Below are 14,978 nucleotides of genomic sequence, written 5' to 3' on the forward strand. Positions count from 1 at the left end.
GGAGGGAGTCTGGGCTGCAGCTGCTGCTCTGATCTCCTCGTGGGAAGCGCAGAAGAAACGGGAGAGAACCGAATCTTTAGACTCGATGTGTTGGCTGCAGCTGTAACACACTCAGTAACAGGGATGATTTGGGCAATGTCATGCCTCCCTCTGAGCCTGAATCTGCGGAGGAAAATGAGCCGGAAGGGGCGGGGGACCCTATGGAAGCAGGAGGGAGAGGGGTCTGTGGCTTCGGAGGGATGTGGGGAGGAGCAGGCTGAGGCAGGCCAGGGCCCTTCAGGATTGGAAGAGGAGGAACAGGAGAGGGAGAGTTCAGGAGATGAGCAAGGGCCACCCCCACCTGATCCTAGTGTTCTGTACCAGCCTGCTACCGGCCCTGCAGAAAAGGCAGGGACAACCCCTTTTACAAGAAGGCAAGAGGCTGGAATTACGCCTGCCAAATTTATTGCTACAAAAACAAATAGAACAAGACACGAACCAAGAAACAGGAGCTTTTCAAGCGGTTGCCTTCAGCAAACCAGCCCTCCCACGCATTCCCCCTTAAATACAGTTCAGGGCGTGGCTTCTCTCTGCCTCCTTCCGAGGAGCCCCATTGCCTTCCTCTGTTTACTCCTGACTGACTGCCTCCTGCGTCGGGCGTCCTTGAACAGGGCCAGCTGTGGGTCATCTTCATCCACGCTGTCAGGCTCACACAGCTGGGTCTGCGTTGTGACCAGATGAGAGGGGCCTGGCTGAGGGCTCTCATCAAGCTGTCCAATCTCCTCAGCAAGCTCTTCAACACCCCCCTCCTCCTCCTCCTCTGAGTCCTCCGACCCAACTGCCGAACCCACAGGCTGACCCTGAATCACAACACCTAGAGCCAGTGGCGTAGCGTGGGGGGTGCAGGGGGGGCCGGCCGCACCGGGCGCAACATCTGGGGGGGCGCGCTCGCACTGAGCTGCTCAGGGAACCCCAAGGGCTGCACAGAGTTGGCTTGGCTCCGCTCTCGAGCTGCTCTTTCTTGCAAAGCGAAATGAGTCCGGCAGGTGAGATGGGCGGCCACATAAACTGAATAAAATAAATAGAAGCGGCCAACTCTCCGCCCAGGCTCAGGCCAACCGCAAGCGCCCCGCAGGCGCCCTGGCAGGTTTGGCCGAGCGAAGACGGACCCGCTGGCCAGCCGGCCTAGCTTCGTGCGCATGCGTGGCTTTATTTAGCGGGGCTCACGTGCGAGCTTGAATGCAGCGGCTCTTGCAGGTCGGAGCCCCGCCCAGCCGCCCTCGAGAGGGACCCGGAAGCATCCCGCATGCGCGCGACTCTTCTTGGAAAGTCTACGCCGCTGCGGGGCACGTCTTTTCAGCAGTGCCGTGACGTCACCGCCCGCCCGCCCCTCTATTTCCGCTTCCGGTTGCCTTGCCCCGGGTGCTGACAACCCACGCTACGCCACTGCCTAGAGCAAGGAGAGTGGAGAGAAGGAGGGAACAACGCAAGCAGGCTCAATAACTCCCTCTTACCGGTCTACTATAGAGAGCGTCCTCTCGCACTGTATTGTGGTTTGGTATGCTGGTCTGACAGCCGCGGATAGGAAAGTATTACAGAGGGTGGTGAGGACAGCACAAGACATCGTGGGCTGTCCCCTGACATCACTGGATGACCTCGCCAGGGCCCGCTGTCTTGGAAGAGTGAGGAAAATTCTCAGGGCCGACTCACACCCTGGTCGGTACCTCTTTACTCTCCTACCATCGGGTAGGAGATACAGGAGTGTAGCCAGCCGTACCAACAGGCTGAAGAACAGCTTTTATCCATGGGCTGTTAGGCTCTTGAACGGGACATAATTTGATAAACTTTATGCATGATTGACTTGCGAGGCCGGTGTGTTGTGTGCAGTTAGCTCACGTGGTGTAATAAGATGGAGGGTTTGTTGTCACTGTGAGTTGGGGGTGGGGGCACGAAGGGAGGCTCAGCCAATCTCAATGTATACATGGTTGTACTTTGACAATAAAGGTTCATTCTATAGTTACTCGGGAGAGCGTCCAGCCCTTCTCCACAAGGAACACCTGGAGATTGAGATTTAAAGAGACGCTGCGGGGAGGAGCATTTGTCAGGGACGAACGCTGATCTCTTGGAGTGTTGTGTGTTGTTGCTGATCTCTTGTTCTGGGACTCCTGTTTGGAAACCTGGAAACTCTGACCATTGGACTGACCGACCATGTTGTTTGTATGTTTAAAGACCTCGGACTGTGTTTCAGATTCTCTCTTTTGAAAAACTGCTCAGGCAAGCTAGGATTCAAACAGACTCCTTAAGTTTATGTTTTCTTCCCATGGCCTTGAGTGCTTTCTTATGCTAATCAGACTGTATTTGAACCTACTTACAGCCAGAGTTGGCTGAAGGTGTGTGTGTGTGTGTGTGTTCTTTTGTGGGAGACTTGCTAGCAAATGTGGGAGCATTTGGGGAAAATTTGGAGCAATAAAAGGACTGTTTGACTTGCCAACTGACTGCATTGCCTCTGTGCTGTGCCGTGGGTCATCACAGGCAATGAGATTACAGTAGTTAGGATTATGAGGAGGATCTGAAGTGGAAACCTAGATAACGGATGGTCTGAGCAGAGATGAGGTGGTGTAGTCCAGAGGAGGGGAGTGAGACTTTGTTGGCAATGGTGGATGCCTGGAGTCAGGCCAAACTCTGAAACAACAAATTGGAAGTATGTACATATAGGTACGGGACGCAGTGGCTCAGTGGGTTAGGACGCTGAGCTTGTCGATCGGAAGGTCAGCAGTTTGGCGGGTCGAATCCCGAGTGCCGCGTAGCAGAGTGAGCGCCTGTTACTCATCCCAGCTTCTGCCAACCTAGCAGTTCGAAAGCATGTAAAAATGCAAGTAGAAAAATAGGGACCACTCCGGTGGGAAGGTAACAGCGTTCCGTGCGCCTTTGGCGTCTAGTCATGCCAGCCACATGACCACGGAGACGTCCTCAGACAAGCGCTGGCTCTTCGGCTTTGAAACGGAGATGAGCACCGGCCCCTAGAGTTGGAAACGACTAGCACGCATGTGCGGGGGAACCTTTACCTTTACCTTACATATAGGTAGTCCTCAACGTACAGCCATTTCTTTAGTGACCGTTCAGAGTTACAGTGGGACTGAAAAAAGTGACTTGCAACCGTTTTTCACACAACCGCTGGAGCCTCCTGGTGGTCACGTGATCAGACCTTTAGCAACTTGTATGTATTTATGACGGTTGCAGTGTCCCTGGGGGGGGGGTCACCCGATCCCTTTTGCGACCTTCTGACATGCAAAGTCAATGGGAAAGCCAGATTAACTTAACCGTGTTACTAACGTAATGACTGCAGTGATTTGCTTAACGACTGTGCCAAGAAAGGTGGTAAAATGGGGCAAAACTCGCTGAACAACTCTTGCTTAGCAACAGAAATTTTGGGCTCAGTTGTGGTCGTGAAGTCGAGGCTACCCCTATAACATTTTTCCCTTAGTGAATGTTTTTCAACCCTGGCACCTTTTAAGGCCTGTGGACTTCAACTCCCAGCATGGCTGGCTGAGGAATTCTGAAATCCACACGTCTTAAAGTTCCTAAGGTTGAGAAACAGAAAGTTGAAGACTTAAAACAGTGGTCTTTTATGGTTGAAGGGGGAAGAGAGCATCAAGCCATTAGAGCATCCTAAGTGGGCTGACTTATTAGAGATCTCCATAATTGGAGAAGATCTTTTATATATTTAATATCCCCCGTTTCATTCAGGAGTTTGAGGCGGCACCCTTAATTTTTCCTGTGATAGCCATCTTGTAAACTAAATAGTGGTCCAACCTCATCCACTTTTGCAGCTGAAGATGGATGAGAACCACTTCTAGTCGTTACCTTCAGGATGATGTAACAGCTGTATTTCAGTGCGTTCACATGCTTGGTGGTCAGCCCTGGCATAGCTTAGGCAGGGGGGACTCCAACCGTTCCTTTTACCAATAAAACGGCAGACCCACCCATGTCTTCTTGCTTCCGTAGGTTGGTGACCGCTGCTATGAGGAGAAGATGTACGATGCGGCCAAACTTCTCTACAACAATGTCTCCAATTTTGGCCGCTTGGCTTCCACGTTGGTTCATTTGGGTGAATACCAGGCAGCGGTTGACGGGGCCCGGAAGGCAAACAGCACAAGAACTTGGAAGGAGGCAAGTTCTGGGCTTCTAGCGGCTTCTCCGTAACTTTCAGGTTTTACCCCACAAGATGTTGAGGCTCTCAACAGGGAGGAATATGTCTGATCAGAAGCGATACATCTGCATTCATTCATTCATTTGCCCACCTTTATTACTTTTACAAATAAGTTAAGGCAGCAAACGTATCCGACTCGCCTTCTTCCTTCTATTTTCCCCACAACAACTCGGTAGGGTGGGTTGGGCTGGGGGGAGAGTGATTGGCCCAAAGTTATCCAATCGCCTTTCTTCATGACCAAGGTGAGACTAGAAGTCTCAGCAGCAAAGACGATAAGGGCTCTGAGGCTAAATCGTATGATGAATGGTTGTGGGAACTAGGTATACCTAGCCCGGTGATGGCGAACCTTTTAGAGACCGAGTGCCCAAACTGCAACCCAAAACCCACTTATGTATCGTCAGGTGCCGGGTGGGCGTGGCCCATTGGGCGGGCGTGGCCCATTGGGTGGGCGTGGCCCATTGGGTGGGCGTGGCTGTGGTGGTAACAGCAGACTGGGTGGGACTAAAAAGTTCTATCAATCAATTCCAACTTTGCGAGATCTTTTTTTTCCCGCAAGAAGTTTTGATTGATTGAACCTTTTTTTTTTTTTGCACACAGTGGCAGAGGCCTAAAGCGAAAAGGTTTTATAAAGCCCAGCTGAAGGCCTAGGACTGGGGCGACGGCGCGCGTGCCCACAGAGAGGGCTCTGCGTGCCAAATGTGGCACACGTGCCACAGGTTCACCACCACAGAGAAGGTTAAGGGAGGGACATGATAGCTGCCTTTTGGTACTTAAGGGGCCGTGACAGAGAAGAGGGGATTGATCTATTCTCCAAAGCGCCTGAGGGCAGAACAAGGAGCAATGGGTGAAGGTTGTTAAAGAAAGATCAAAACTAGAAATAAACATTTTCTGATAGTGAGAACAATTAATCAGTGGAATAGCTTGCCTCCCGGAGTTTATGGGTGTTCCATCACTGGAGGCTTTCAAAAATAGACTGAACAACCATTTGACCAGGATGGTATAAGGCAGGGGTAGGCAACCTCGGCTCTTTTATGACTCATGGACTTCAACTCCCAGAATTCCTGAGCCACCTATGCTGGCTCAGGATTTCTGGGAGTTGAAGTCCATGAGTCATAAAAGAGCCGAGGTTGCCTACCCCTGGTATAAAGTCTCCTACTTGAGCAGGGGGCTGAGCTAGAAGATCTTTCCAGCCCCATGATTCTGTGTTCTCTCTCTCCCTCCCCCCTCCTCCCATTTCAGCTGCAGTTCCTCAAATTTCCAGCTAGCATCTAACAGAATTTGGGAGACGGTGTGCCTCGTTTTTCCCCTTTTCCTAAACAAAACCTCAACCCTTTTGCCTTTTCAGGTTTGCTTTGCCTGCGTGGATGGGAAGGAATTCCGCTTGGCCCAGATGTGTGGTTTGCACATCGTTGTGCATGCCGATGAACTGGAGGAGCTCATTAATTACTACCAGGTAACGAGCCACATGTTGGTTGCTGTTGTCCTCCTTTACAAGGGAAGTGGTAAAATCCCTGTGTCAGGGATAAAACTTTGGTAGCTACATACCTCTGCGTTTCATCTTGCCTTTAGATTAAGTGGGGGGGGGGCGGCGGGGAGATGTTCCTTTCAAGTCGGTTAAATGGAGAAACGAAACCTCTTCGCTTCAGCTGCAGAGCCTGAACCCTTGTCAAGGACACCAGAAGAGGTGTGGATTTGAATCAGACGGTTCCCATAACAAAGTGAACTTATCGTTATGAATTGCATAAGATGTTGGGGGTTTGGCTGGGAAAACTATTGTTTTAAGTCTATGAATTGGTGTTGGAACCTCAGAAATAGTTTTGCAGTGTATTCAATAAACAGTAAGATTTTTTGACATGGAATTATTGCTGGAGTTATATTTGGATTCTTGAGCGGGATATTGACACCTGGCTGTTGGAGAATCTTGATTGATATCTCCCTACCCTTTACTCTTTTTTTCCCCGCCTAAAAGGACCGTGGCTACTTTGAGGAGTTGATAACCATGTTGGAAGCTGCTCTGGGGCTGGAACGGGCCCACATGGGGATGTTCACCGAACTGGCCATCCTCTATTCCAAATTCAAGCCACAGAAGATGAGGGAGCACCTGGAGCTGTTTTGGTCACGGGTCAACATTCCTAAGGTAACTTTTTCTGATTGGCATTTGGTTTGGGGAGGATAGGATTTAGGGCCACCTGCTCCCCTTCAGAGGGTTGCACGAAGGAACTGGCTAAAGTGGACAATTGGTGTGGGCAGAAAATACAAGCAGTTGTTAAACCGTGTTGGGAAGAGAACCTCCTGGTGCGGACATCGTGAGGGACCTTCACTTATTACAGAGGATGACAAAAATGATGTAGGGATTTGACACGCAAGGACAGCCCGAAGGAACCGGATCATTTCATTTTGACAAAAATTGGAAGGCAAGTTGTCAGTGCTCAGGTACATTAAAAAGTGCTATGGGGATTAAGAAGACATTTAAGAAGATAGCATTAACATTAAGTGTAAAGTGGTATTAATACCACTTTACAATGCCTCGGTAAAGCCACACTTGGAATACTGCATCCAGTTTTAGTCACCACGATGTAAAAAGGGTGTTGAGACTGTAGAAAAGAGTGCAGAGAAGAGCAACAAAGATGATTGGGGGACTGGAGGCTAAAACATATGAGGAACGGTTGCTGGAATTGGGTATGTCTAGTCCAGGGGTAGGCAACCTTGGCTCTTTTATGACTCATGGACTTCAACTCCCAGAATTCCTGAGCCAGCTGTGCTGTGATGGCTCAGGAATTCTGGGAGTTGAAGTCCATGAGTCATAAAAGAGCCAAGGTTGCCTAACCCTGGTCTAATCTAATGAAGAGAAGGACAAGGGGGGACATGATAGCAGTGTTCCAGTATCTCAGGGGCTGCCCCAAAGAAGAAAGAGTCAAGCTGTTCTCCAAAGCACCTGAAGGCAGGACGAGAAGCAACGGATGGAAACTGGTCAAGGAGAGAAGCAACCTAGAACTAAGGAGAAACTTCCTGACAGATAGAACAATTAACCAGTGGAACAACCTGCCACCAGAAGCGGTGAATGCTCCAACACTGGAAGGGTTTCCTGCCTGAGCAGGAGGTTGGACTAAATGACCTCCAAGGTCCCTTGCAACTTTATTATTACTATTAAGAGATTGGTTTAGGGTCTCCTGCTCAAGTAGAGGGTGGATTTGAAGACTTCCAAGGTCCTGATATTTATTTATTTATTTAATTTAATTTGTATACCACCCTTCTTCCGAAGGACTCAGGGCGGTGAACAGGGCCATAAATACCAAAATAACCAAAATACAAAATTAAAAACAAATTAAACCTTTGTGCCCAAATGTAAAAATAAATTATATTAAAACAATAATTAAAACCCAAACCCATCAGACCAGGCCGGCTTGTTCAAACAAATAGGTTTTTAGACCACGTCGGAAGGAGCGAAGGTCGGGAGCCATCTGGAGCTCAACCGGTAAACGGTTCCAAAGGTCAGGCGCACCCACAGAGAACGCCCTCCCCCTGGGGGCCACCAGACGGCATTCTCCGACCGGTGGCACCCTAAGGAGGCCCTCTCTGTGGGAGCGCACTGAGCGGAGGGAAGTTGATGCCGGCCACAGGTGCTCCCTAAGGTATTCCGGACCCATGCCATGTAGGGCTTTGTAGGTCATTACCAGTATCTTGAATCTCACCCGGAAGGTAACCGGAAGCCAATGCAGTTCACGGAGCAGAGGTGTAATATGGGAGTATCAGGAGACCCCCAACACAACTCGCGCGGCTGCATTCTGCACCAGTTGGAGCCTCTGAGTGGTCCTCAAGGGCAGCCCCATGTAGAGAGCGTTGCAGTAGTCTAACCGAGAGGTCACGAGCGCATGAGTGACTGTACGCAAGGCATCCCGGTCTAGATAGGACCGCAACTGGCGCACCAGGCGAACCTGGGCAAAGGCCCCCCTAGTCACAGTTACTATATGATCTTCTAAAGAAAGCTGTGAATCTAGGAGAACTCCCAAGTTGCGAGCCTTATCTACGGGGGGGGGGGTAATAACTCACCCCCCATAGTGAGAGATGGAATGATCTGAATTTCCTGAGATGCTGGCACGTACAGCCACTCAGTCTTGTCAGGGTTGAGCTGAAGCCTGTTCCTCCCCATCCAGACCCGGACCGCCTCCAGGCAACGGGACATCATGTCGAGGGCATCACTGGGGTGGTTTGGGGTCAAAATGAAAAGCTGGGTATCATCAGCATACTGATGATACCCAACTCCAAAACCACTAATGATCTCACCCAGAGGCTTCATATAGATGTTGAACAGGAGAGGCAGAAAGGGAGAAATCAGAAGTGGCTAAACATGTTCCCTTTTGGGTGTTTCCCTAAGGATATCGTACGTTCTCAGGTGGGTTGGGACATTGGGTGTTTTCCTTGCTGGCCTTTCATGACCCTGCATCCAGGACTCTGCAAGTGCCCAAAGACAGCATTGGCCATCTGCACATATTCACAATTGATACTTCCTATACTGTTTCCTAAGGGACGCGGTGGCTCAGTGGTTTAGGACCCTGAGCTTGTCGATCAGAAGGTCGGCAGTTTGGCGGGTCGAATCCCGAGTGCCACGTTAACAGAGTGAGCGCCTGTTACTCGTCCCAGCTTCTGCCAACCTAGCAGTTCGAAAGCACGTAAAAATGCAAGTAGAAAAATAGGGACCTCTACGGTGGGAAGGTAACAGCGTTCCGTGCTCCTTTGGCGTCTAGTCATGCCGGCCACATGACCGCGGAGACGTCCTCGGACAAGCGCTGGCTCTTCGGCTTTGAAACGGAGATGAGCACCGGCCCCTAGAGTTGGAAACGACTAGCATGCATGTGCAGGGGAACCTTTACCTTTACCTTTATACTGTCTCCTAATTCCAGGTCCCTTCCAACACTGTTATTCTGCATTCTGTAAGATGGTCAAGACCATTTTCCCCTAAGAACAGACACAAAGACCAGAAATCCCGAGTACAAATTGCAGCTCCATTGATGGCATGTAAAGATAACAACAACAAAACATTCTGCAACAAAAAAATTCCGATGCTCGGATATGGGCAACAGCAGAATAGTCTGCTTATAAAAGTTTGGGGTATTCCATCCCCGGAAATTTTTAAGAGTAGACTTTATGACCATCTCTCGGATCAGGTGGCATAATTAATTTTTCTATACATTGTAAAAGGTTGGACTAGATACTTTTGCAATCCTGTCTTGACTCCCCAATTCTAAGATCCTGTGATTTATTGGAAAAGTAGTATCTATTTTGCCCTCCTAGAAGGTCCTGACTTTAGTGCTAACACACCCATCTTAAGAAAAACAGGAGTTTACATTTCCTAGAATTGCTGGTGTTCTCTCTTTTTTAAAAAAAAAAATACATTTTATTGATTTTTAACATACACGTTAATATTTGGTAAACATTGTGTTGTCTGAGTTAATATTTAAAAAACAATAGAAATTTTATAATTCTATAGTCCATATGATAGCTTTCCTCCCCTTCCAATAATATTCTCTTTTGCCAACCTTAAAGTAACACAGTTCTTATTTAAATGCGATAATTAACTATAAACATTTTTCTCATGTTTCTGCGAGTAATAACCACATCAGTGTAAAGCTTCTTTTCACTGGCCCTCTTGATTTGCCTCATCGCAGCATTGCTGGTAAATCTCTTGATTGGCCCGCCTGGCTGTAAAATTAAAGTACACAGGATCCCCTTTGGATTGATTCTGTGGAGACAGCCAAGGAAAAGATCCTTGGAAGAAGTTGGACTGATTAATGTTGGAAGCTCATGCTAGATTAGTTGGGCTAGAGAGGCCTCATGCTTCCATTTACCCAATGCTTTGTTCCTCATAGGTTTTGAGGGCTGCTGAACAAGCCCACCTCTGGGGAGAGTTGGTTTTCCTATACGACAAGTACGAAGAATACGACAATGCTATTATTACAATGATGAACCATCCTACAGATGCCTGGAAGGAAGGGCAGTTCAAGGACATCATCACTAAGGTAGGAGATCTTGCTCGACATAACTTCTTTAGGATGTTTCCTTTCTGGTGTTCCTACTTGGTGGGAAATAGGTTTAGACCCCCCACTTTATATCCAGAGTCTTCTGAAGGGGTGTTCTTATGAAGGCCTCTCTTGCTGGCTGGGGAATTCTGAGAGCTGAAGTCCATAGCTCTTAAAGTTGCAGGACTACACATGTTGTTGTTGTTAGTTGCGAAGACGTGTCCGACCCATCGCAACCCCATGGACAACGTTCCTCCAGGCCTTCCTGTCCTCTACCATCTTCTGGAGTCCATTTAAGCTCACGCCTACTGCTTCAGTGACTCCGTCCAGCCACCTCGTTCTCTGTTGTCCCCTTCTTCTCTTGCCCTCAATCTTTCCCAGCGTTAGGCTCTTCTCCAGTGAGTCCTTCCTTCTCATTAGGTGGCCAAAGTATTTGAGTTTCTGCTTCAGGATCTGGCCTTCTAAAGAGCAGTCAGGGTTGATCTCCTCTAGGACTGACCGGTTTGATCGCCTTGCAGTCCAAGGGACTCGCAGGAGTCTTCTCCAGCACCAGAGTTCAAAGGCCTCGATTCTTTGGCCCTCAGCCTTTCTTATACTGGAGTGGGTTGCCATTTCCTTCTCCAGTGGATCACGTTTTGTCAGAACTCTCTGCTATGACCTGTCCGTCTTGTGTGGCCCTGCACGGCATAGCTCATAGCTTCATTGAGTTACGCAAACCCCTTCGCCACGACAAGGCAGTAATCCATGAAGGGGAGGACTACGCATAGAATAACCCAAAGGGGACACATTCTGGTGTGAGAGAAATTCCATGGGGATGGGCTCCAATAGAAATCCAAAAGCTCTGAAGAGAAACTTCAGGACCCGGTGACCGACCTAGATTGGATCCTGCAACATTCTTCTGGGACACGTAGATTCCCCTTCATTCATGAGGTCTCAAAGTTGCCACAGTTGAGAAACATTGTCCCAGATATCCCAGTCCAGTCCAGTTGATATTAAAGGCAAGGCATCCACCCAACCCCGAAGTCCTTGGAGCACGTGCAAAGAATTTTCTCTTTTTATCTCCCATTTTTATCCGGGCAACTTGTGACGAGCTTAGCAAAATGGGGAAGGCCATTGAATACAGCTGCCAGGCAAATCCAAACCATATACAGCAGGGGGTCTTCAAAGTCGACCATTTATGACTTGTGGACTTCAACTCCCAGAATTCCTTAGCTAGCATGGGGGAACTATGGCACCTTCATGACTTGCGGACTTCAGCTCCCAGAATTCCTCAGCCAGCATGGGGGAACTATGGCCCCTTCATGACTTGTGGACTTCAGCTCCCAGAATTCCTTAGCCAGCGTGCCTAGCTGAGGAATTCTGGGAGTTGAAGTCCATGAGTCATAAAAGGGCCAAGTCTGAAGACCCCAGATATACAGTCTGAACTCAGCTGATTTCAAACCAGTTGCAGTCAGGTGTGCGAACATGCAGCCCTTTGGGGGACGGTAGTCCATTTCAAGGCTTCGTGAAGAGTGAGTTCGGCTGGAGGGGGTTGTGTTACTTGCCTCACCCTCAGCCGGTGGTTGCCCTTGTTTTTGCAAACGTGCAAAAGTGACACTCACTTCCCTGTCTTCCTTGCAGGTGGCAAATGTGGAGCTTTATTACAAAGCAATTCAGTTTTACCTAGAATTTAAACCCCTTCTGCTCAACGACTTACTGATGGTGCTTTCGCCGCGACTGGATCACACCCGTGCAGTCAATTTCTTTAGTAAGGTAAGAAAGCCTTTCAAAAGCAGAAGCTTTTCTTTCTTTGCTCTCAGGAAGTTTTTATTTGTTCGTTTATTTATATGTTTCCTTTATGATTTTTATAAATAACTTAAGCTGGCAAGCACACACACTATACTCCTCCTTCCTATTTTCCCCACAACAGCAACCCTGTGAGGTGGGTTAGGCTGAGAGAGAGTGACTGGCCCAAAGTCACCCATCTGGCTTCCAGGCCTAAGGCAGCACTAGAACTCACAATCTCCTGGTGATTGGCCCAAAGTCACCCAGCTGGCTTTCGTACCTAAGGCAGCACTAGAACTCACAGTCTCTTGGTGATTGGCCCAAAGTCACCCAGCTGGCTTTCATGTCTAAGGCAGCACTAGAACTCACAGTCTCCTGGTGATTGGCCCAAAGTCACCCAGCTGTCTTTCGTGCCTAAGGCAAGACTAGAACTCCCTGTCTCCTGATGATTGGCCCAAAATCATCCAGCCGGCTTTCATGGCTAAGGCGGGACTAGAATTCACTGTCTCCTGAAGGTCACCCATCTGGCTTTCATGCCTAAGGCGAGAGACTAGAACTCACAGTCTCCTGGTGATTGGCCCAAAGTCACCCAGCCCGCTTTCGTGCCTAAGGCGGGACTAGAACTCACCTTCCCCTGGATTTTAGCCTGATGCTTTAACACTGAAGGTGCATTCTTGAACAGGTGAAGCAACTTCCGCTGGTGAAGCCCTACCTGCGCTCGGTGCAGAACCACAATAACAAAGCAGTGAACGAGTCCCTCAACAACCTCTTCATCACAGAAGAAGATTACCAGGTAGAGGCGGTCTCTGGGGCCCACCCCGGGCTTCGGGTTGACACCCCCAGCAGCTTGGGAAGGTGGGGGGCATGCTGGCAACCCTCCCCACTTTGTAGGGGTGCCATTTTCAAAGCTTCAGGTTTGTGTCTGGTCCAGGCTCTTCGGACATCGATAGACGCCTACGACAACTTTGACAACATCTCCCTCGCCCAGCGCCTAGAGAAACACGAGCTGATTGAGTTCAGGAGAATCGCCGCCTATCTCTTCAAAGGGAACAACCGCTGGAAGCAAAGCGTGGAGCTCTGCAAAAAAGACCGGCTGTACAAGGTACCGGACCTAAGGACCCATCGAATCTGCCGGCAGGAAGGGCAATGGGGTGGATGAATTCAGGAAGAGCTCGGGAGGCCTGGTGGCGGCGCGGTGGTTAGAATGTGGTATTGCAGGCCAACTCTGCCCACAGCCTGGAGTTCAGTCCTGACGGGGCTCAAGGTTGACTCTTCCGAGATCGGTAAAATGAGGACCCAGATTGTTGGGGGGGCAAGAAGCTGACATTATAAACCGCCCAGAGAGAGCTGTGAAAGCACTATTGCGGTACAGATAGTCCTCGACTTACAAGAGTTCATTTAGTGACTGTTCAGAGTTACCAGGGCATTGCAGAAAAAGTGACTCGTGATTGTTTTTCACACTTATGACCGTTGTAGCGTCCCTGAGGTCACCTGTGATGAACATTCAGGTGCTTGGCAACCGATTCATATTTATGATGGTCGCAGTGTCCCGGGGGTCATAGGATCCCCTTTTGCGACCTTCTGACAAGCAAAGTCCATGAGGAAGGCAGATTCACTTAACAACCACTAACTTAACAACTGTAGTGATTCACTTAACAGCCGGGGCAAGGAAGGTTGTAAAATGGGGCAAAGTTCACTTAACAGATGTCTCGCCTAGCAGCAGAAAGTTTGGGCTCGATCGTGGCCGTAAGTCGAGGACTAACTGTATATAAGTCTTAAGTGCTTTTGCTAAGAGACTAGGAGGACAAGTTCAGCCTTTGCTTGTCACATCCCAGTGGGGCTAGCCCAGGGGTAGGAAACCGTGGCTCTTTTATGACTCGTGGACTTCATCTCCCAGAATTCCTGAGCCAGCATGGCTCAGCTTGGAAAACCTCTCCCTTTCTCCTCAGCATGACTAGCTCAGGAATTCTGGGAGTTGAAGTCCACGAGTCATAAAGCAGCCTAGCCCTAGGCCAGGGGTAGGCAACCTCGGCTCTTTTATGACTCGTGGACTTTATCTCCCAGAATTCCTGAGCCAGCATGGCTCAGCTTGGAAAACCTCCCCCTTTCTCCTCAGCATGACTAGCTCAGGAATTCTGGGAGTTGAAGTCCACGAGTCATAAAAGAGCCAAGGTTGCCTACCCTTGGGCTAGTCAGTCTACAATGGCAGCCGTTGGGCTCTCCTGTCCTTCCCACGCGTTGGACTGGATACCCATCCTTCTTCTTCTTCTTCTTCTCCTTCTCCTCTCCTTCCTTCCAGGACGCCATGCAATATGCTTCAGAGTCCAAAGACACAGAGCTGGCGGAGGAACTGCTGCAGTGGTTCCTCCAGGAAGGCAAGCGGGAATGTTTTGGCGCCTGTCTCTTCACTTGCTACGATCTCCTTCGGCCAGACGTGGTCTTGGAAACCGCCTGGAGACACAACATCATGGACTTTGCCATGCCCTACTTCATTCAGGTCATGAAGGAATACTTGAGCAAGGTAAGGGACCAGGCCTCCCTCTTCCTCCTTTCTCCCCCCCCCCCCCGGGGCTGTCCCAGACCCCTTTGTCACTTGCTCGCTGTGCCTTTCTTGTGGGACTCTCAGCGCTTGAAAAAAATGGTCTCCTTCCTAAACGTCTCTTGTCTGTCGGTGCCAGCCTTCCTTTCTCCTCCAAAATGGCAGCTCAAAGCCTCTGTTGGATTGTTTGATGCACAGTAGGATCCTAGCCAGTATAGACCGGGTTCCGGTTTTTGGGAATACAAGTAGCCCTCAACTTAACAACAGTTCATTTAGGGATCCTCCAAAGTTACAGCAGCACTCAAGAAGGTGACTTATGACCGTTTGTCACCCTTTACGATCGTTGCAGCATCCCCACAGTCACATGATCAAAACTCAGACGCTTGGCAACTGACTCACATTTGTGACGGTTGCAGGGTCCCGGGATCACGGGATCCCCTTTTGCGACCTTCTGAGACACAAAATCAAT

General features: G+C 49.4%; 1 protein-coding gene across 1 annotated transcript in view; it reads left to right on the top strand.

Annotated features, from left to right (window-relative positions):
• Positions 1-14,978, top strand: part of CLTC (clathrin heavy chain) — a 126,357-nt gene that overhangs the window by 98,328 nt on the left and 13,051 nt on the right. Inside the window, exons 23-30 of the mRNA XM_081346560.1 lie at positions 3,985-4,149; positions 5,535-5,642; positions 6,159-6,326; positions 10,057-10,206; positions 11,827-11,958; positions 12,653-12,763; positions 12,902-13,072; positions 14,270-14,491. Of these exons, the coding sequence (XP_081202686.1) occupies positions 3,985-4,149; positions 5,535-5,642; positions 6,159-6,326; positions 10,057-10,206; positions 11,827-11,958; positions 12,653-12,763; positions 12,902-13,072; positions 14,270-14,491 (1,227 nt within the window). The remainder of the gene's footprint in view (positions 1-3,984; positions 4,150-5,534; positions 5,643-6,158; positions 6,327-10,056; positions 10,207-11,826; positions 11,959-12,652; positions 12,764-12,901; positions 13,073-14,269; positions 14,492-14,978) is intronic.

This window comes from Vipera berus, assembly GCF_964194415.1.
Source record: "Vipera berus genome assembly, chromosome: 1".
NCBI lineage: Eukaryota > Metazoa > Chordata > Lepidosauria > Squamata > Viperidae > Vipera > Vipera berus.